At 42.4% G+C, this 23495-nt stretch overlaps 1 protein-coding gene across 6 annotated transcripts in view; it reads right to left on the reverse strand.

Moving 5' to 3' along the window:
- OSBPL2 (oxysterol binding protein like 2) overlaps positions 1–23495 on the reverse strand; it is a 67523-nt gene that overhangs the window by 30219 nt on the left and 13809 nt on the right. For 3 of the 6 annotated variants that reach the window (XM_075901092.2, XM_075901093.2, XM_075901097.2), the window contains exons 4-5: positions 13812–13895; positions 7445–7607 (exon numbers count right to left, since the gene is read on the reverse strand). In XM_075901092.2, coding sequence (XP_075757207.2) covers positions 7445–7481 — 37 coding nt within the window. In that variant the 5' untranslated portion in view covers positions 7482–7607; positions 13812–13895. Of the gene's footprint in view, positions 1–2634; positions 2673–3042; positions 4778–7444; positions 7608–13811; positions 13896–23495 lie in introns of those variants that run through there. The other 3 variants (XM_075901094.2, XM_075901096.2, XM_075901095.2) reach the window with 3 other exon arrangements.

A 23495-nucleotide genomic window follows, 5' to 3' on the forward strand; every position in this document is an offset into this window, starting at 1 on the left:
AATTATAAAGAGTCTTTTAAAAGACTTTTTTGTGAGGGTAGGGGAAATCTGGAAGTTGATCTCCATTTTACAGGAAAACAACAGAAAAAGAAGGCACTTTAAGTGCACCCATTGATCCATACTCTACATACTTAAGTCACATAAACACCAAAATGGAACTCCCAAATCTGTATAACAGCCTGTTCTACAGGAAGCATGCCAGCAGAACTGCTTCACCTATCAAGACTCTTAACTTCCTTCAAATCACAGATAGATATTTAGGGTATCAGTATTAACAGAACCTCTCAAACATCCCAAATGCTTTCAATATTAAAACATCTGTCTTTGTCAGTGAACAGAAGAGCAAACTTAAATGATCAAGTGTCCTTCTCCAGTTAAGGCCACCAGAACAGGAGCTCATTGAGGTTGAAAACAAATCATGAAGTCTAGAACCCATGCAACACCCTCTTTCCTTCCACCAGCCAAGTGATCTAGGATTTTTTTTTTTTTTAAATTGCATGGACAGGTCAGCCTGGGACAGAAGTTGACAGGAGCAGCTGCAGCCTGAAAGCACTGATGTTAATGGTGCCGGACTGCTTTTTATAGTTTCTCCCCCTTGGCCCTCTCCTGCATAGCTATTCATTCTTATTTTCTCATGTTCCCCCTCCTTCTTCTGTCTCTTTTACATAATTCTCTCCACCCACAATATTTAAAAACAACAACAACTGAACTCATATGGAACTGGCAAACTAACACTCTGCTTGTATGAGAAAGAGTCGCTTTAACTTTAGATCAGCGTTCCCTGTAAGCTGGGTGCTTGTGTGTCCACTCAGCAGAGATTCAAATGCCACCCAGCTGATTAGCAGAGTGCTCACAGCTAGGTTTTTGTTTCTACTGATGGTTCCTCAGTGCACATAAAAAAAATATTCTGCACATGGATGGAAAAGATTAGAGGGAATATTGCTTTAGATCAGGCTTTTGAAATAAGAATCAGGTCTAACAAGAGTAATTCATCTTTTAACTTGATCTGAGTTTAGTCCAACATTAAAGGGTTTTAATACTAATGAACTATGGGAGAGCTATTATTTTGATATAATTAATGCAGCAGTTGTATTTTAGCACCCTTGAAGTGCTTCCATCCTATTCGTGCAATTCCTTTCAGAAAGCTATACAGTTCTGAAACAAAAAATTATATCCCCAGCATGATAATTCAAGCAATCTCAGAAGCAGAGGGAAGCATTGGTGGTGTGATATTATTTTATAATTAACACAAGGCACAAAGGATGAGGTCACTCATTAATCTCTTCTGCTGCACCCCAATCTCCCAAGTGTGTAATTATGTAATGACAAACACATCCCAATGGGATTTAACACTTAACTGGGGACAATAATAGATGTACATACAAGTGATTAAAATAAACAATACTTTGGAATACCTGCCTCAAACATATGCCTATCATTAGCCAGTCCATAGTAAAAGGGACATTCATCATTTATAATAAAAAGGGTAGTTAAATCTCATAAAATACTATCACTCTTACCAGCTACTTCCAATGAGTTAAACATGCCTTTAAAATCCCCCTGAAAGTTCCATAATGGGCCAATGCCGTTTACAAGGGTATGATTATCAGACAAGCATCTCACTGTGGAATTATAACCCTTTGATTATGCCTAGGACCTTGCAATTTATTTGAAGGAACAATTATTGCAGAATAACTGAAAAAGCATCCCAGTGCCTACATACCAATCATTCTGTTTCACCTCAGTAAATGAGTCACTCATGCTGTTCTCATTGTACGTCAGTATGTATTCAAATAGAAAGGGTGATTACACAAGAACAAAACAATTTCATCCGGTCATCATCAATGACTACACAACACTAAAACAAATATTCCAATTTTGAGGACAGGCAAAAAAAATCTTCAACCACAACTCGAGTGGAACTTATCATAACTACTACATCAGAAACACTCAAATCTGCTCTGTCAGATTATTTGCACTCAATTTTAATCTACATTTTAACATAGAAAGCACAGATAAGTACTCACTAAATACAACAACAGCTCCACAGGTATATTGTCAGTAATTAAAAGCTGTTAAGCTTATCTACTGTAATTCAGTTGAGAAAGTTTTATAACTGTTGGCCAAATATTGTCTACATGTAATTCTGAATTTTAAAAATGGAATAGAAAACTTTAGGACTGTTAGAAAAGCTTAAAAAGTTGCTTTTAAAAGGAAGATCCAGAGCATGTTACTGAGAAGGGAATGACAGACAATATTTGATTGTGACTTTTTGAAATAATATAGTCTTTTAGGAAATCTCTCTTCTTTGGACATCACTAATTAATGCTTCCAAAACAGAGGCATTCACCAGATGGACATTAGTTCCAGGATAGACACACTGTTGTAAAAAGGTGCGAGACAAATCACGTGTGGAGTTTTGGAGGAGAAAAAGAAATAAAAAGATTCTGAAGGCAGCAGTGGTAAAGTATCAATTTAATCTTCTAATACCACTTCCAAACTATAAGCTTTAAAGGTGAACCAAAATGCTTTTTTTTTTTTTTTTTTTTTTTTAAGTGTAGATCCAAAATCATTCACACAACATATATTTAGACATGATCAGAACTGAATCCATTTCAACAAAAAATGACTTACCAGTAATTCTGTTTTTCATAGTTTTCTTCTTCCCCATCCTGCAAAGGAAAATCAGCCCATTCAGACTATGTTATTCCTCTACCTACCAGGAAGCAAGGAGGCAAAGTATTCCACAAGTCACAGAGTATATATGGCATAAGGCCACCCCTTTTATCAGTCATCAACTTCCCAAGTTTGAACTCCAGGTACTAGACAGGAAGAAAATCAAACTCATGATGTCAAGACTACCAAGAGTCTTCAAACCTAGAAAGAGCAGCTGGGAGAGAACCCAAATGCTAGACCATGACAAATACAACTGACAGAAATTATATTTTGTCAGAGGTTAACACTCCCCCATCTGTTGAAAGAAATCTAGTTTCTACATATAGCAATTGTACTGAGCTGCTTTCAACAGGAGGCACGGCTTACCTTTCACAAGACAGTTTGAAGGATCCCACAACCAGAGGCAGAATGTGCTGTTATAGTCAGACCCAGTTGTAAAAACAAACATGAATTAGCCAGCGACAGAAGAGCTGATGGTTGAGCCTATCCTCCCCCTTCCTTCCCCACTGCAAAGAGAAATGACCTAAGTTGAACAACAATTAACTATAAGAAGAGAAGAGCAACCTGCTCAGGCACATGCCAGGATGAGAGGTTAGTGCCTGCACAACAGCTGAAGGAGATTTCACGATACCCAGGGTTAACCTTTGGAATAAAGAGCCTGTCAACAAGACCATTCTCTTTGGCAAAGATGGAATCATTGCAGCAACTAGCCAGACACTCTCCTCTTTCTATGGCAATTCTTCCACTCAACACATCTGATCCATTCACCTGAAGTCTAGCAAATCACATGAATAAAACAGTCTAACTTCAGCAGGTCCAGACAGCGAAAGAGTCCTCAATGAATCCAGGACAAGCTTGACAGAGCCAAAAAAGTACAGTAACCAGGGCAAGAAACAAGTGATCAGAGTAATTTGTTCCCCCATCCTGCATCATTTCCCTGAAGAATTTTTTGGCTTGTCTACACGATGTTTGAATCTCCACTAGCAGGAGTGTAAAATCTAAAGCACCCCAGCATATTGCACACTAACTTGCCCTTGTACATCCTAGAATTATGCATAAAAGTTCCCTAACGTAGCCCTTAAATGCAAGAAAACTATTCTCCACCCAGAAACACAAATTAAAAGATTTGTGCCCCGAGTAACAAGCTCTGGGCTCCTCAATGCCTGCTCACATGTGTAACAACCATTCACTTACCAAGGATGAATCAGGACAGAGGTGAAGAGGATGAAGGGACAGGATGAAGATCAATTCTCAAATTTGCAAGGACAAGTGAGCAACACACAGTTCTATCACACAGGTCCTCGGTGAAGTGTCTGTTCCCCATTGAAGAAGCCTAGACAAAAAAGTAGGTTCCCCACCCCAGCAGACTGGCATCCATTCTCTTCCAGAGCAAGTGTCCATATGGAAGATGATCAGACATCATGTCTATGCTTATGACACTGAGTCATTACAGCCGAGAGGCTCTTCCTGTGTGTTTGGAGCTATTTCCTCATAGGAGGGGGAAGGATAACATAGCTTGGGCCATGGAGGCACTCAAGTGTAACCTGGTCCTCTGACACAGGAAAGTGGGCTACAAGATGGGCATGTGTACATCTGAAGGTCACATCTGCCCTTTTATTGGCAAGATCAGTATAGAAAGAGAACATATCCATGGAAAGAGCAGACTGCTGGTTCTGCTAAGAGCATCCAGCTTTGAGTCAAGATTTCAAGATAGATTGGCTAGAATCAGGACCCACCAGAACCTAAAATGGCCCAACAATAGGGTCTGTGACAGGTGCATACCCTACAGGTCTGAGAGCAGCAAAAAGGGCAAGCACAAAGAGCTGAGGTAGAAGACTTATGGAAAGACCTAAGGGCCAGATCCAAACACAGATGAGAGACCATCATACCAACAGGTGGATCTAAATAGAAACTCTGGGATTCATTCCAATGTACTACAGCAGCGGTTCTCAATCCTTTTACTTTTACCATTATGGACAGCTCTGTGTTATATGGACTGCATCTACACAACTATATATATGCTGCACCCCAGAAGCAGTCAGCAGCAGGTTCCCAGCCAATGGGAGCATGGAGCTAGCACTCAGGGCAGTGGCAGTGCGCGGTGCCCTGTGCATTTCCCCCCCTCCCTCCACACACATATCTAAGAGCTAGGCCTGTTGCCAGCTGCTTCTGGCACACAGCTCAGTCTGCAGTGCCAGGACAGGCAAATGGCCTGCCTTAGCATCTCCACCGGAGACTCAGTACTAGGTCATGATCTGTAGTTTAAAAACCACTGTCCTGGAGAGCAGCAAGTTACAAACCACATGGTATGGCTAGATGGGAGAAAAGACAGTATACTAATGGCAAGATAACACTGGTGGGAGACAAAGGAAGAGGAAAAAGCTGTCTCAGAAATTCAACAATGAACATGGCTCCCCATCCAAACCATGCCAGAGGTCTAAAACAGTACAACGTGATGGAGGAAAAGACAGCAGTAGTCAGTGGAAGAAATGGTATGAGAGCATCAAACCTCACAACAGGAAAACCGATGCAGCCCCACCTCCCTGAAACGAGAGGCCAATCTTGAAAGCACTGTCATAATCAGGAGTGCTGACCAGGCCCTGGTGACTAAGGGTACGTCTACATTTGCTCCCTAGTTCGGACTAGGGATGCAAATGTAGGCGACCAAAATTGCTAATGAAGCGGGGATTTAAATATCCCGCGCTTCATTAGCAAGATCTCGCCCAGTGCACTAGTCCGAATCACAGTTGATTCAAATCAGGAAGTGCGCGCCGGGACACGGTAGTTCGAACCAAAAAATGAGTAACAGTAGTTCAAACCAAGGGCTTTCGTTCGAACTATCACGTCCCAGCGCACACTTCCTGGTTCAAATCAGCTATGATTCGGACTAGCGTGCCGGGCGAGATCTTGCTAATGAAGCGCAGGATATTTAAATCCCTGCTTCATTAGCAATTTCGGTCACCTACATTTGCATCCCTAGCCCAAACTAGGGAGCAAATGTAGACATACTCTAAGGGATTAACTAATGTCTCCTGTACCTAGCCAGGTATCGGGTGGTCAGCCAATAACAATGCAGGTAGGAATTTCAAACTGGAAGAGGGTTTTTTTCCTCTCTCTGTTTGAGAGGCAGAGTGCTTTCTCCAATGTATTGACGGAGATGAGACACACTTCCCTCTCCAAGAATGGACTTTCTACAAGGTGTAAGTAGGGAAAAGTTTAGCTAGTCCGTCAGGATTTATTGTTTTCCTTGTTTGGGGATTTGGAAATAATGTCTGAGCTGTTAACCATGTTTTTTTTTTCTTTTGTAACTAAAGCTGTTAGTCCAGGGACTTTCCCTGAGTATCTATCTCAATAGGTGGCTCTTTCCATCCGGCCATTTTACTATGTTTGCAACTGTAGTTTTATTTTGATATTAAAATTTTGTTTCTTTTTTCTAATTAGCCACTATTGGTTGATTCTGGTGTCCTGCAAAGTCTGTCTGTATCTGCATGCCTGACTGAAGGGTCAGCTACCACAGACTGCAGCTTGTTTTTTCTTTTTCAAGCTCTTTTGGGGGAAAAAGAGCTTGGGGTACCCCTAGGGTTGGTTTCAAGTGTCCACCCCAGTTTTTGGATTCAAAAGCACTTGATAGTGGCAGAGGATTTCCCCAAATCCAGGTATTAGGATTTTGGGGGGGGGAGTTTTTGTACCAGAGCCTATAGAGGTAAGGTTTTGGAGCACTCTTGCGGGGCCCCCACTTCTGCATTCATCATGCCAGAGTGAGAAACAGTCTTGACAAGCACTGATTCCAAGCTCACACTAAAAGGCAGTTTGATTTGGAATGTGGCTTCATCACTTCAAAGAGCTTAGGCCTGGCCTATGCTTAAGAATTAGCCTGACCTAACTACATCAATCAGGGCTGTGAAAAGTTTCATGACCTGTATGATGGAGTTAGGTGGGCGCAACTCCCGGTACATATGTGGCTAGGGGAACAGAAAAATTATTCCATTGACTTAGCTACCATTTCTCAGAGAGATGGATTAACTATATCAGTGGAAACCCCCTTATGAACTGTAGGCATACCCTAAGAGCTGAAGCTTCCTTTGCCTCGACTTTCTTCTTCTCTTCCCTCCATCATCTTTCTTCTTGCATAACAATAAGATAGACACAGAGTTAGAGGAGTTCTCATGTCTACTGCATGACTTCACACTTCCAGCAAAGACGCAGCAAACGACCCGAGTCAGCCCAGCTTCCAATATTTCCCACTCTTAACACTTGAAAAATCATTCAAGTAACATTAGGTTGATGATTTAGGATCTTTAAAAGTTTTTTTTTAAATATACATTTCTTTTTGAAAAGCATTTCAGTTCACCTTTAAAACCACATACAGCTATTGCAAATAACCAGTGTTTCTCATTATTTCAAAGAAAAGTGCTTTCCGACGTCGATAAGGCTCACGTGTCAAGAGGTTCAGGTTTTCAATACAGGACAGCAAAGATTTTGGCTCCTTACACTAGAAGCATTGTTTTATAATTAAATTCTAACTAGAAAACACTGTCCATTGCAACACTGTGGGGGAAATTCTCCACTCAAGTTAAAATTCACTACTCAGGACTTATGCAACAGTTTTCATTTTCAAAGTACTTTACAAACATTAAGCCTCTTCAGCCTATTGAGTTTATCTCCATTTTACAGATGATGAAGCTGAGGCACAAATGCTAAACGGTTTATTCAAGGCAGAAGGAAAGCCAGCATTAAGGCTTTTTTTTGCAGGATGCCTTCTACTCACCCGTAACAGCATCAAAGAACTCCTCTTCACTGTTCATCCTTCAATATGAAATCTCCGAACCAGTAACTTGGCTTCCTCTAATACATCATTTTGAGGGATTTAAAGATCAAACATTTTTGTGCAATAGACTCTTCCTTCATAATACCAAGTCACTTAAGATTATCTATTTGAGAAGATGGAGGAAAGACAAAAATATTAGCATTTCTACATTTTTTTAAGGTTTTCCCTAAAATAAGCAAACAACCACCACCCATATCCTCCAGTTTCCCCATCCGCGACAAGTGAAAACCTAGGCATGCAAATCCTTGCTTATATCCACTGGCATTTAGTAATAGTACGGCAAAAAAGAGAATGAATAAAAATCCAAACTAGGTTTCTTTCATAAAAACATCATTCTGAAGATGGGCGTTACAACATCATCTAGTAAGGAATGGCAGAACAATTTATCCACACTATCATTTTATATATATTTATACCATATACTTTTTAAAGCTTTTGGGGATTATAGTCTATACAAAAGCCATTATAATAAAAATATGCAAAACACTCTTTCTGAATATACTTAGATTTCAAATGAGGCCTATAGTGAAGGCAAGTTTCATACAGCAGATAGAAGCTAGGCAGTCAAGTAGCAGCAAAGGAAGAAAGTGTTTGGTAAAGAAAAACTTGCCCTCTCTAGAGGCCTACACATTACTGGCACACTTAACATCCAGGACCAACTCTACATAGAGCCGGGGGGATTGTCACGTCAGCAGAAAAGCATGGCGCCACACAGCTATTTTCATTCTGGGGACTGGAAAGTCATTTGCAGTGCAGGAACTCAGTTGTGTCAGCCACTGCCAGACTCAACTCTTACACCAACTAGCTGCAAGCCAAGATAAAGCCAGCTGGTGGTTTTGTTTTTGGCAAAAGTAAATAAGGAAAAGAGATAGCGCTGTCTTCTCAAATACAGTACCGCTAAATACACTACAAACAAGTCACAGGTGCATGAAATCCCACAGGCAAGCTTCACATACAAGCTAGATTTGATTTATTCCAGTTGCTTGGCATTTATGTATCCAAAACACTTTTACTTGGCTCAATTTCTGTTTGGCCAAATCAGAAAAATTAAATACCCAGTACTATAGGCAGTTTTCATAGTACTGAAGGCTTAAAAATTCAATGATTAATTAACTATTCACCACACATTAGCACTGAACAACATAATAAAAAACAGCACTAAAAGTCCTGACTAGTTGCAGTCAATAAAGAGCCCACTTTATACCTGCAAATGGAGCAGTTTTCTGTGGGAAACTAACTCTAGTACTTCCACTCAGATTAACCAAAATGATTGCATCCTATCCTTGACCTGTAATGTCATGGGAGAGCTCTGCTCTTCTCATCGGGTATGTCTGCACGACAGCGCTAATTCGAACTAAGTTAGTACGAATTAGTTAATTCGAACTAAGCTAATTCGAACTAACGCATCCAGACTAAAAAACTAGTCCAAATTAGCGTTTTGCTAATTCGAACTAGCATGTCCACACAGAGTGGACCCTGAACCGGGGTTAAGGATGGCCGGAAGCAGTGCTGGCAGGGCATCAGATGAGGACTTAGAGCGTGGAGCTGCTGTCTCAGGCTAGCCGAGGGCTGTGCTTAAAGGGACCCGACCCCCACCCCGGACAGACAGTTCTCAGGGGTGCCCCGCTTGCAAAGCAGTCCTGGCTTGGATTACCCGGAGTACCCACACTGGGCACATCATAGCACTCGGCCATCAGACCGGCTGCACTTGCCGCAGGCTGCCATCTAGGGAGAGGGGGCAAGTGGGGGGCTGCAGGAGAGGTTCCACCCCCAGAAGCCCGCAGAGCCAGCCCAGTCCTCCCCATCGGGGGCTCGTACACCATTCCTCCCTCACCTCCTTCCACTTACCCCTCCCTAGCCCCCCTTCCTGATGTACAAAATAAAGGACAATTGTGTTCAAAAATAGAATCTCTCTTTATTGAGCAAAACTGGGGGAGACTGGGAAAAGGAGGTGGGAGAGGGGAAGAGAGAGGGTGGGAGAGGGGAGGGCAACTACAATGATGAGGGGTTTGGAACAAGTCCCATATGAAGAGAGGATAAAGAGACTGGGTCTTTTCAGCTTAGAAAAGAGGAGATGGAGGGGGGATATGATAGAGGTCTATAAAAGCACGAGTGGGGTGAAGAAGGTGCATACAGAAAGGTTCTTCATTAGTTCCCGTAACAGAAGGACTAGAGGACACCAAAGGAAAGGAATGGGTAGCAGGCTTCAAACTAATAACAGAAAGTTCTTCTTCACAAAGCAAATAGTCAACCTGTGGAACTCCTTGCTGCAGGAAGCTGTGAAGGCTAGAACTAGAACAGAGTTTAAAGAGAAGTGAGATCAATTCATGGAGGTTGGGTCCATGGAGTGGTATTAGCCAGGGGGTAGGAGTGGTGTCTCTGCCCAAAGTTTGTGGAAGGCTGGAGAGGGATGGCACGAGACAAATGGCTTGGTCACTGTCTTTGGTCCATCCCCTCCAGGGTCCCTAGGGTTGGCCACTGTCGGCAGACAGGCTACTGGGCTAGATGGACCTTTGGTCTGACCCAGTACGGCCATTCTAAGCTCAGGGCTCAGGGTCGGGGGGCTCAGTGCACCACCTTGATTTTCATGCAAACCTGTTCCTGGGTGGCCAGGCTGGCAGCTCTCCTGCCCTAGACGGCTGCTTTCCTGTGCCTAGTGCGGAGGTCGTGGACAAGGTCCACGATGTCTGCACTGGACCAGGCGGGTGCCCGCCTCTTGCAGTCCTGGGCAAGCTCCCGGGAGCCGCCTGCCTGGTCCCGGGAAGAGGGGGAGAGCTGGGGGACATCGGGTGGCTGGCTCGTGCCGTCCCAGGTGTAAGGTCTGCTGGCTGGGTGCTGGCAGGCTTGCACCTGGCACGGGCACCGTAGCCAGCCCGTGTCCCTTTAAGGGATCTGGGGCCGGGAGGGGGGCAATAGAGTTTCCCTGGTGTTGGCCAGAGTGGCTGGGGAGGGCTAGCCTCCCACTAGTTCGAATTAAGGGGCTACACAGCCCTTAATTCGAACTAGCAAGTTCGAACTAGGCTTAGTCCTCGTAAAATGAGGTTTACCGAGTTCGAACTAAGCGCTCCGCTAGTTCGAATTAAGTTTGAACTAGTGGAGCGCTAGTGTAGCGCCTATGAAAGTTAATTTGAACTAACAGACGTTAGTTCGAATTAACTTTGTAGTGTAGACATACCCATCCAGTGTAGCTTCTTGATTCCCAAAACAAATGCATCCTTCCTGCTCTTCATTCAAACAGAGGAACTTCCACAGTAGAACATTTCAGTTCATTTAGTGCCATTCTCCAACTCAAGTTCCTACTTCAAAGTAGGCTCTTCATTTCACAGTCACTCAAGTCCATCTGTACAGTCAGTAGCTCCCCACAACAGCAAGCCTCTGAGCCCAGGTCAACAGATTCAGGCTTGCACTACAATGCTGAACATACTTGAGAAGGCCCAACATTTTAGCTATGGCTCAGGCTGAGAAGCCCATCCCAGTTCAGATCTCTTTGGTCCAACTAATAAAAACAGGATAGTGTGCAGCTTCCCTAGCCCATAGCAGTGCAACCAATATTTCAGTAATGTCCTGGCCATAATGCACTACCAGCAGAAGCTGCAGCATAGAGTGTGCCACATTTGGGGATAACTGACCTAAATTTCTTCTTAATGGTCCTACAAAGGCACTCAATCTAGGCTCCTGGCTTCTCAGCTGACAGCTCTCTTGTGGTGTGTCTACACTGCAGGGCTTAACTCGAAATAAGCCACACAAATTAATCTATGTCAATTGTGCATCTTATTTCGAAATAGAGAGCATCTACACAGCACTTATTTCGAAATAGAGCACTCTTCCTCCAACTTCCCTTATTCCTTGTACAATGAGGATTACAGGAATTGGAGTAAGAAGTCCTCCAGCTTGACAGTATTTTGACACTATTTTGAAATCACTGCCTGCTGTGTAGACATGGACTAAGTTATTTTGGAATAGCGCTAGTTATTTTGAAATAGTGTTGCAGTATAGATGCACCCTTGGGCAGAGACCCATGTCTCTCTCGTCTCGGAGTAGGGCAGTTCCAGGCAATATAGTTCCCTGCAATTCTGTGCTATCCCCAGTAAAAGCCAGACTGCCTAAAAAACAGACTCTTCACTTCTCTCCTCAGGGACGCTACACATCATTATGGTCACAGCTACAAGTTACCACACAGTTTTTTCCTAAGCAAACTCTTTTATTCTTAAAAATATTATAAAGAAAATATATTAAAATCAATAAAAGATTCTATATGCATCTTAATAAATGTAGCATAGATCACTCCCCCACTCCAACAAGGGTTTTGTTGGCATTCAGTCCTTCAAACTGCACAGAAGGCTCTCTCCTGCAGTCACATGTTCACCACTGCTTCAGCTCAAAAACTGTGGTTAAAAAATAACCTGGGCATTTTTAGTCTTGAGGAAAGAAGACCAACAAGGAGGGGATTTGCTAACAGTTTTCATACAAGTTAAGGGCTGCTATTAAAAGAAAGCAATCAGTTAATCTCCATGTCTACTGAAGGCAGAACAAGAAGTTATGAGTTTAATCTGCAGCAAGAGAGATTTAAAGTAGATACTAGGAAAAAAGCTTTCTAATACAAAGGGAGTTAGGCTCTGAAAAAGGCTTCCAAAGAAGAAAGGGATGCAGAATCCCCATCACTGGAAGTTTTTAAACACACATGGGCCAAACACTTATCCGAGGTGGTCTAGATTTCCTTGGTCCAGCAAGTAACAGCGATAGCCATAATATGGTATAATATGCCAATTCTAAATGGCATGACATTGTGGATATAAATTGTGCTCATTTTCATGAGCCAGAAGGGCTTCTACCCACTGAAAACGTGGCTGATCCACCTTTTCCCTTTACCACCTCCAAGTCTGTGTTCTGGTGAAGGTGGCAAGAGGGATAATTCTATTTAGAGTGAATACAGAAGTTGTAATAATGTGTATTTCAATATATATGTCAGTGTGTAAAAAATCATAAACCATCAATGTTTTTTCCATCTTGTTGCATTCACAAACATAAGAACGGCCGTACTGGGTCAGACCAAAGGTCCATCTAACCCAGTATCCTGTCTACCGACAGTGGCCAGCACCAGGTGCCCCAGAGAGGGTGGACCGCAATTTGTCTCCTGCCATCCCTCTCCAGCCTCTGACAAACAGAGGCCAAGGACACCATTTTATCCCCTGGCTAATAGCCTTTTATGGACCTAACCTCCATGAATTTATCCAGCTTCTCTTTAAACTCTATTATAGTCCTAGCCTTCACCGCCTCCTCTGGCAAGGAGTTCCACAGGTTGACTACACGCTGTGTGAAGAAGAACTTTCTTTTATTATTTTTAAACCTGCTACCCATTAATTTCATTTGGTGTCCTCTAGTTCTTCTATTTAGGGAACTAATAAATAACTTTTCTTTATCGGCCCTCTCCACCCCACTCATGATTTTATAGACCTCTATCATATCCCCCCTCAGTCTCCTCTTTTCTAAACTGAAAAGTCCCAGTCGCTTTAACCTCTCCTCATATGGGACCCGCTCCAAACCCCTAATCATTTTAGTTGCCCTTTTCTGAACCCTTTCCAAGGCCAAAATATCTTTTTTGAGGTGAGGAGACCACATCTGTACACAGTATTCAAGATGTGGGCATACCATAGTTTTATACAGGAGCAGTAATATATTCTGGGTCTTATTTTCTATCCTTTTCCTAATAATTCCTAGCATCCTATTTGCCTTTTTGACCGCCGCTACACTCTGTGTGGAAGTTTTCAGAGAACTGTCCACGATAACTCCAAGATCTCTTTCCTGATTTGTCGTAGCCAAATTAGCCCCCATCATACTGTACGTATAGTTGGGGTTATTTTTCCCGATGTGCATTACTTTACACTTATCCACATTAAATTTCATTTGCCATTTTGTAGCCCAATCACTCAGTTTGGTGAGATCTTCTTGGAGTCCCTCACAGTCTGCTTCTGTCTTGACTATCCTAAACAGTTTGGTATCATCTGCAAACTTTACTACCTCACTGCTTACCCCTTTCTCCAGATCATTTATGAATAAGTTGAAAAGGATTGGTCCCAGGACTGACCCTTGGGGGACACCACTAGTTACCCCTCTCCAATCTGAAAATTTGCCATTTATTCCTACCCTTTGTTTCCTGTCTTTTAACCAGTTCTCAAAGCAAGAAATGACCTTCCCTCTTATCCCATGGCCATGTAATTTACACAGGAGCAAAGGTTGGACCAGTTTTCACTATTGTTCAAGTAACGCACTAAAGTTTTATGTAACATGTTATAAAAAGCCGACTCACTTTAAAAAGCAATCTTGTGTATTAACAATGTTGGAAGCTTGCAGTATCCCTCCTTTTCAAGCTTCAGATGAAATTATTGTTTATCTGAAATAAAACGAGAGAGATCATCACTTGCACTTCATACAGGACTTTCCAGTACTACAAGCTCTCCTACTGGGCAACCAAAAACAAAGACTTTGATAAAAAGAGCTGAAAAAGAAAGATACAAAAATGTCATTGGATAAGACTGGATGGCTCAAGGTACTGGTGTATATCTTTTCACTTCAAGTCAAAAGTATCCATCCAATTCAGAGTATAGTTACTGGAAGTTGTGGTCACTGGATTTATTTGCAATCAATTATTAGAGATTTAGAGAACTGTCCACAATCATGCCACAGTTTCTCTAGGAAAGACTGAAACCTTGACAGGAAGTCATGTACGCAAGCTTGCACAGTCTGTACTCTATCTGTTCTGTGTAGATAGGATCTCAGCCTGCAGGGCAGTGCAACTATTGTGAAAGCTTTGTTATCTGGCATTCTGCTAACTGGAAAACTTTGTTAACCAGCATTGCCTCAAATACCGCCGTGTTTCAGGTGCACACACCTGACTCCCATCTGTTCAGCTGGCCATTGCAGGGCTTCTGACAGCTGGCACTGCTGGATTATGTCATCAGCAAGTGCCTCCTTTGCCCTCAGCCTGCTTTGTGCTGCCAAAAGCCAGGTCTGCCAGTAGAAGGCGGAGACAGAGCAATAACCTTTGCTATCTGGCACATTCAATTAAAACACAACCCCCATTTCCCATGAGCGCCAAAGCTTTCACTGTAATTTTTTTTTTAAATGGCAAGAGTTTTTTTGGTTTCACTACTCGCATTTTCCCCCATCCACTGAATTCAAGGATATTTTAAATTGTTCTACCCAAGCTCTTCCTTGACAGTCTTCGGCAGGGTCTTAACCTTTTGTTTAGTCTTGATTATACGAAGCCAAAGAAGATTAAACAACATATCCAGGATCACACTAGAAGCCTTCCAAATTCCTGTTCTTAGGTCCCAGCTGCCTCAATTTTGTGATGCCATAATTAACTGTCAAATGTGTTGTCAGGATTAATAAACTGGTGAAAAAAAAATCCAGAACACACCTTGATAATCTGTAAGTGAACTGGAGCCTGGATATGTAGAAAATGGTTTGGTTGGTTTTGAAATAGAAAACGAGATAAGGCCATTTGGGCACCAATAGTTTGATACAGTGTTTTTATCTCAAAACCCAGAAGATGAGCTTTCAGAACAGAGCCTGCAAACTGAAGTCAAACTAGGTCTCCTGTGGCCTCTTATTCAGGTACAATGGATCTCTATACTTTTTCCAAATGCATTCATGTAATGGAGGAGAAACCCATACTAAAGACAACAGAATTACATCAGCACAAATAAGAAGCAGGTCTAAGAACAGAGTAAGGGTATGTCTACACTTGCAGCCTAATTCGAACTAGGGCTGCAAATGTAGGCATTCGGAATTGCAAATCAAGCCCGGGATTTAAATATCCCGTGCTTGATTTGAATCTTCCCAGCCGGGCGCCATTCTTGAAATTTCCAAGCCCGAAGTAACTGCCCACGTCTACACACAGCAGTGAAACGGGCATTCGAAATAAAGCCCTAGTTCGAACTACCTGTTATTCCTCCTGCAATGAGGTTAAACAGGTAGTTCGAACTAGGGCTGTATTTCGAACGCTCGTTTCACTGCCACGTGTAGACGTGGGCAGTTACTTCGGGCTTGTAAATTTCAAAAATGGCGCCCGGCCGGGAAGATGCAAATCAAGCATGGGATATTTAAATCCCGGGCTTGATTTGCAATTCCGAATGCCTACATTTGCAGCCCTAGTTTGAATTAGGCTGCAAGCGAAGACATACCCTAAGGGAGTAATAATATGATGATAAAGTTATTTTTAAAAAGTTTAGAGCCCAAAGTGCTAAAACTACTCATGGACAGACTTAAGTTACAAAGTCTTTTGGAAGGTATTTGCCCCAATGGTTACCTGCCACAGTCAAACCTTGGGTTCTCCTTCCCAGTCAGCTGACATCACAAACACTCACATTATGCTGGAATGTGCTTTGTATTCTATTACAGGAATCCAAATTCATCTGGTGCAAGGCTAAAGGCAACAAATACCACAACTATTCCAAGCCAAAAGCTTAAACTAAACAGGTTGCAACTGGTAATTGGAAGGCCCTCATGAAACAATTTAGATGCTTTAGAAACTAAGGTTTTAAATGTAGGGTTTTCATCAGTATTATGTGCTAATATTTTCCCTCCCCCACTGTTCGTGACTCAGTTTATTGCTGCTGTCCACTCCAAATGGTGGCTGCATGAGGTAGCATGTATATGTAGTTCTAAAGCATTTAGGTTCAATATCAGTATTAAATATTGCATGCTCCAATAACCAATATGCAGCAAAGAATTTTAGCTTTGCAGCACCTTAGTGAATTTATCTTAGACTCTAATATTTTAAATTATCTGTGGTTAGTTCCCACCCTTTTTACATTGCAATGGTCTAGTTGTTCAGTACATCTCACCTAGATTGTATTTCCTAAATCAGTGTGATAATAATTCGATGCTTGTGTCACTTTTTAAAGTTAGTTCTCTCATACTGTTGAGATTATACAAAATCTCAGTATGTGTGAACAAATTTAATTTTCAGTTTGTGACTTCCTTGACCAAAGACCTAGGATCAAGTGTGCTTCTCACTAAAGAAAACATGTAGCAAAGAGTTACTTCACCCAAGGATGCAATGGCAGAGGACAAAAACATCCTGTTTGCTTCATGTTCAACATCTGTAATATATTTCCCATATTAGGTCTCTACCATAAACATACTGAATGGGACTCAATTTCAGTCACAAGGCTGTAAATAACATCTCTCGGTTTTTATGGTGTGTTATGATCTGAATATTTCAAGCAGTGAAAGACGACAAGCCTAGAATCAAATTAGTTTTTAAGAATACCTTTCATCAGGTATGATCATCGTACTAGCATTGTATTTCTGATTCGCAATGGCTACATGGTTCATCTAATTGTCCAGTAATTGCGTTCTGGTGATGTCCTACATTTTTAAATTTTAATGCAGACTAGGGATGTAAGCAAGTAGTTGAGTAGGCTTATCAGGTACTCGAATCGACTACTGGCATTTCCATTCCGGCCCCCGCTGCCTCTGTATCAGAGGTAGCAAGGGGGTGTGGGAAGCAAGAGCCAGTGCTGGGGGGAGCCGGCTTAAGAGAGAGAAAACAGCTAGCAGAACATTCTTTGGGACAGACTTTGGAATTCACTGCCTTCATTCATCGAGTGCTCAGGTTTAATGATGTTCAGGGCACAGAGCAAAGTTCATACAGTTTTCTCAGATTTTGGGGAAAGAAAAGGTGAGAGGTATTTTTAAAAGTTAATTTGATCAGTTATTTGTGATATGTATTTGTACAGGAGCATGAAAAGCTGCTGATTTTATTAATCATAGTTCTGTAAGGGTATGTCTACACTACCACCCTAGTTCGAACTAGGGTGGTTAATGTAGGCAACCGAAGTTGCAAATGAAGCCCGGGATTTGAATTTCCCGGGCTTCATTTGCATCTTGCCGGGCGCCGCCATTTTTAAAGCCCCGCTAGTTCGGACTCCGTGCCCGCGGCTACACGCAGCACGGAGTAGGTAGTTCGGATTAGGCTTCCTATTCCGAACTACCGTTACTCCTCGTGGAACGAGGTGTACTGGTAGTTTGGAATAGGAAGCCTAATCCGTACTACCTACTCCGTGCTGCGTGTAGCCGCGGGCAGGGAGTCCGAACTAGCGGGGCTTTAAAAATGGCGGCGCCCGGCAAGATGCAAATGAAGCCCAGGAAATTCAAATCCCGGGCTTCATTTGCAACTTCGGTTGCCTACATTAACCACCCTAGTTCGAACTAGGGTGGTAGTGTAGACATACCCTAAGTTATTAAGTGCATAGCAGGATAGGCACTATTTTTAAAAGCTTGGTTACCAAATTAAAAGTGAATCTAAACTCCCACCATTCCCATCTTAAGTTCCATTAAGTGATTAGAACTGCCCTAGAGCACAGTTTAATAATACAAACACCAATTCTTGAAATTCAAATTCTAATGTAAAGTAATTAAAACTAGAACACTTAGGAGCATGAAATCAAATTCCAAACACCAGTCATTTAGTCACAAATTCCACTCAGTATTAAATTTTTAAATGTTGATGCTAGGGTTGCCAGATGGTTGAAACAAAAATACCAAACACCTCCACCACCACAAAAAAAACACCAGGAAAAAATTCTGTTGAAGAAAAAAAAGAGGGGGGGAACCAAAGTTGTTGAGAAAAAAAACAAAACAACTCCAAGACCATTTTGTGCCAGCAGCCTTGCAGAACCAGTTAAGCATGGGGGTTGGGGTCGGGGGCCTGGGGAGGCTCGAGAGGGGGAGGGAGGCAAGTTGCTTCTCAGTTTAAATCTCTGCGATAATCACAGAGATAGGATCACTGCTAGGGTTAACAGGTAGTCATAAAAAAAAAAATACCGGATACGCTTAATGGGGGGAGGGACCAGCTGGGAAGGGAGTGGTGCTGGCCAGGAGAGGAGGGGGGAGCGGGAAATAGAGCTAACGGGGCGGGAGGGGGGACAGGGCTAGCCAAGGGAGATGGGGGGGCCAACAGGAAGCAGGGCTGGTTGGTGGGGGGGGGGGGGAAGGTCGGGTGGAATGGGGCTGGCCACGGGATATGGGGGAGGGGCTGGCGGGGGCAGAGCTGGCCGGGAGAGCTCAGCAGGAGGAGGAGGAGGAGGGGAGAACTAGCCGCCAGAAGCAGGGCTGGCAGGGGTGCAGCGGGACTGGCCGGGGAAGATCCGGAGCAGGAACCAGCCAGCGGGAGGCAGAACCGGTGGCGGAGGGAAGAGGGAGCAGGGGGACTGGCCAAAAAAGACCGCGAGGAGAAGTCAGGGAGAATCAACCAACCGGCTGGCTAGCAGGGAGCGGGGGAGCAGGACTGACCTGGGCTGTGCAGATCTCAGGGCGCTCCCGTCCCGCGCAATCAGTCCAGCTGCGGCTCCACTACGCGCTTGACCAGCAAGCAGGAGCATGGACCGGGCTGACCCTCCTCCTCCTCCTCTTCCTCCTCCTCCCCCCACACAACCAGGGCTCTCAGCGCTGATCAAGGCCCACCTCCCAGTCACTCCCCCCGCCAAGCTTCCGTCTGGCGCCCAGCCAGAAAATATCAGACATTGCATATGTCTGGTGTTTTCTGGATTTTTTTTTTACCGGACAGAGGGCCCAAAAAAATAGATAGTCCAGTAGAAAACCGGACACCTGGCAACCCTAGTTGATGCAGGGTTTAAGCTGACCAACTCCCTTCGATCAAAGTAAGTTACAACCAAAATGCTAATGCAACTCCAGCAATTCATCTCAAAGTTTGCACACTTTAGCATATCCAGGTAACTATGGACAAAGTAGCGTAAAGCCATTAAACAACATGTGCAATGTTCTCAATAGAATGAACATTGCAAATAATTTGTTGCAGTAAGCATTGCACAAAAGCACCAATAGCCACTTAAACCAAAAAGGCAGATGCAGAAATCTACTCAACAGAAACTACAGATACTAACACTTTCAAATCCCATGTAAAGAACATAAGTTAAACTCGCACATCTCAACACTAGACTAAGTCATATGACTAGAAAGAAAGCCATTGAAAGGCTTGTTTATAATAGGGGACTGTCAGCTTTACATTTAGTTTCTTTAAACACTAGAAAGCAAATACCTGGATAAGAAAACACCCTGATTTTTTCTTAAACATTTGATATGGCAAATACTGTTTGTAACCTGCTGAATATAAACTATTAAGATATAGCAATAGGTATGCATTACTTATTCTGTCGATACATTCCTTTGGGCATTAAACTACTACATATTCTAGCTCAATCATACAAGAGATCCTTGGCTTTCTAATTTCATCTTTAGGTTTTCAGATTACTATACTTCTGTCTCTAACCCTCCCTTTCATTGGTAAACCCAAGGCACTGGGTTTCCCCACTCCACCAACAACAATTACTTACAGTACATCTACACTACAGGGGAAGATCAAAGCAGCTGCTGACAATCTTCCAGAGTTCAAACTAGTGGATCTAGTTCAGACAGCTAATTTGAACTGAGAGGGGCACTCCAGAGGTAGTCCTGCTTTCATGAGGAGTAAGGAAAGTCCAAAGGAGAGAGTGTTCTCCCTTGAACTTCCTGCAGCGTGGAAAGTGCCAAAAGCCGAGTTAAGGTACTTCGACCTCAGCCACGTAATTAAAGTAGCTGAAGTTGCATATCTTAATTCAACTTTGTCCTGTAGTGTAGACATCACATTGTTAGCCAAAGCATAGCTATCTAGCAGATTGCCATGCTTTTTGCACTCTAACACTGCAACTTGTTCTGAGAGACTAGACCACCGAAGTCAATTGGCGTAAGTGAAGTGCAGGGCTCTCTGCCCATGCAAAACAAGTTGCAAGGCCTTACCCTTTTCTCCAAGAGATTCACATTTATTTAAGCTCAAATATGGCTAGTGCTCTGTTTTCCTCTTAGAAATAAGGATCAAACCACTTTTAAAATGAAAAGTCACATTAAACCCTAGACAGGCATTTTTTCTTATTCAATCTTGTAAGAACATAATAGTGGTACCCTCTTTGTAGAGCACATCATGTAAGAAAAATGGACACCTAAAAAAAACCCCTAACGACACTATATGCTGGAAACACAATATTTAAGACGTTAATATTGTTCTTCACAGATGTCCAGAAGTCAGCAGAAAATCTATACAGAACAGTCAAAACTTTTACCAAGTGTCCACACATTGAATAATTTCCTCCCAACATGCAACTTACATTTCATTATTACTGAAACTTAATGCATATTTAATTCTTCATGGAACAAATTACCAATTTCCACATGTTTCATTCTACTTTACGGCCAATTTAAAATCCTAAAAAAAAAAAAAAAAAAAAGGTCTCAATGTTTTCTGTATTCTGTTGCAACATCAAGTGTGCCTTTCATGAAGATCTCAGACCCAATTTCCACACAATTGTTCCTGTGCATACATCATGCACTTCCAAATACTTCCACATGCCTTTTGAATGAACATCTATATATGGTTGTCCTATAGACAACCACCTAACCTCAAGATGATTCTTACCAACAACCACAGGACATACCACCCTAATACCAACCCTGGTACCTTCCCTTGCAACAAACCCCGTTGCCAGCTTTGTCCACATATTCACTCTGCTGATACCATGACTGGACCTAACCAAGTGAGTTATAAGATCAAGAACACATATTCCTGCGCATCCAGAAATATAATTTATGCTATCATGTGCCGAAAGTGTCCGTCTGCTATGTACATTGGACAAACGTCTCAGACACTTCGCCAAAGAATCAATGCCCACAAAACAGATATTAGACAGGATCACAAAGAAAAAACAGTTTCTTGCCATTTCAACCAGAAAGGACATTGTCTCAATGACATGATTACCTGCATCCTGTTTCAAAGACCTTTTAAGACTGCACTTGAAAGAGAATCCTCTGAACTGTCATTCATGCTTAAATTCGACACTTTACACTCAAATTTTAATAAGGACTCTAATTATCTTACCCATTACCAAGATAGCTTCCCCAATTATCACCTCTAATATCATTAGTTCACAGACATTTACCTCCCCTCCTTCCTCTTCCTCCATCTCCCTTCTGTTCTGAAATTTGATTTGTCCTTTTCATATGGGTTCATTTTTTTTAATTGTATCCTTTGGTATATATGGTTGTGACAATTTTCTTCCACTATTTGATCTGAGGAAGTGGGTCTGGCCCACGAAAGCTCATCACCTAATAAACCTTCTTGTTAGTCTTTAAAGTGCTATATAGTCCTGGTTTTTGTTTCAGCTACACCAGACTAACGGCTACATTTCTATCACTAATCTATATATATGTTTGTATTAGCCCTAACACAGCCAACTATGCCAATGCATTCAGGGGAGCAAATGATAACAGCTGCATGCATGCATGCAGGCAGGCATCAAACTATTTGGAGGCACATTCAACCATTAACATTTAACAGATGTTTGCATCTGCAAAGTGCAGGCAGAGTTTGTGGACATGAAGTACTAGTATTCATGCAAATGAACACCATTAAAAGATCTCTCTGAAGATCTACACAAGTGATCTCTAGAACAAACAGAAAACATTATTGGGGGAATTTTTCACATGTTGCACATATTTTAGCTGTGCAATTCCCCTTTTAAATTAATAAATATATCATTGGCAGTTTAACTACGATTCCATGAGAACTTTGAACACTTACCTCGTGGTGCTCCTCTAAGATTCTCTACACAGGTGGAATATTTTAAAATCTAATTAATATACAAAATTACTTTAAATGTGAAACATCATTTATGAGACTGATGTAACTGTTCTTTTCAAGGAAAGATCTAAATGACAACCACTTGACTGAGGTGGAATTAGAAGGCTGCCTTATCAAAAAGGATAACAGTGCAAAATGCCACTTTTCCTTAGACTAATCAGGCATGCCAGTGTCAAGAGACCACCTGCTCCTTTAGTTGAGAGGTCCAAGAATGCCAAAAAAAAAAAAAAAAAAAAAATCACGTGAAATACTTAAACTGGGAAAGATACTGAGGCTTATAAGAGGGGTATCTAATTTAAAACTCTAAGAAGGAATAATGCTCTTAAGGAACCACGGAATAAAGTCACAGGAGTTGACTTAACCCCACAGTCCATGCTTTAAATGTCACTAATTGAAGACACCTGCATCCCCAAATGATCAAGATATCAGACTGTTATCTAACCCTTACTATAGGGGTTTAACATCAGCCAGAGGTCACTTTAGAGGAAAAAGTCTCCCCTACCCATAGGCCTGAGGTCTAAAAACTAGGAATGTGAAAGTGTAACTGTGTACATGGTTAACCAATGAGCCCAGTCACATTGGTTAACATACACTGTTACATGCAGCCCCTCCCCCCCAACATCAGAGGCAGCAGTCAGAAGTTGGTACATGCGGGGAGCCACCAAACGCTTCCATTGGCTTCCCTTACTCCGAGCTGGGGCATTGGCTGCTGATGGGGGTGCCCTCTGAATTCGATTTAGCAGGTCTAGTTAAGAAGATCAATCACAGCAGCATCACAGCAGACCTTCTGGACCATCTTTCCAGCCTCAGTTCAGAATATTACCATTATATCAGAGTCAACCTAGCACAAGAGAGTCTCAATTATCCGACTTAAATGGGACGGGAGGATGGTCGGATAGCGGAAATGTCAGATAATACGGAATACTAATAAACAGAAAATGAGTGATCGGGAGTTGTTTTTGGGCATCCATATTTTTCTTTGTGGCAAGATCACGCCACCATCTGAACAGCAGTAAGTCTGTAGTGGTTGCTTCCCTCTGTTGCTCAACGTGAATTAGTGCTGCGTCAAAAGCCTTCACTCCCTCACTGTGATTCAATCTAGCCACTTTCTCTAGCTCGATAATATCATGCTGGCGTCAAACAAAAACACGACTGCACTCGTAATCACAATCGTTAGCAAAAGCACACTAGGTATGTATGGTGTTGGAGTGCGGCACTGATTGTGATTGGCTGTTGTACATGAGGCGTTCTTATTTGCCAATAAGTCATGTCAGCGGACAGCACGTCGCATAA

Source organism: Pelodiscus sinensis, chromosome 17, assembly GCF_052426305.1.
Source record: "Pelodiscus sinensis isolate ZL-2025 chromosome 17, ASM5242630v1, whole genome shotgun sequence".
Taxonomy (NCBI): Eukaryota; Metazoa; Chordata; order Testudines; family Trionychidae; genus Pelodiscus; species Pelodiscus sinensis.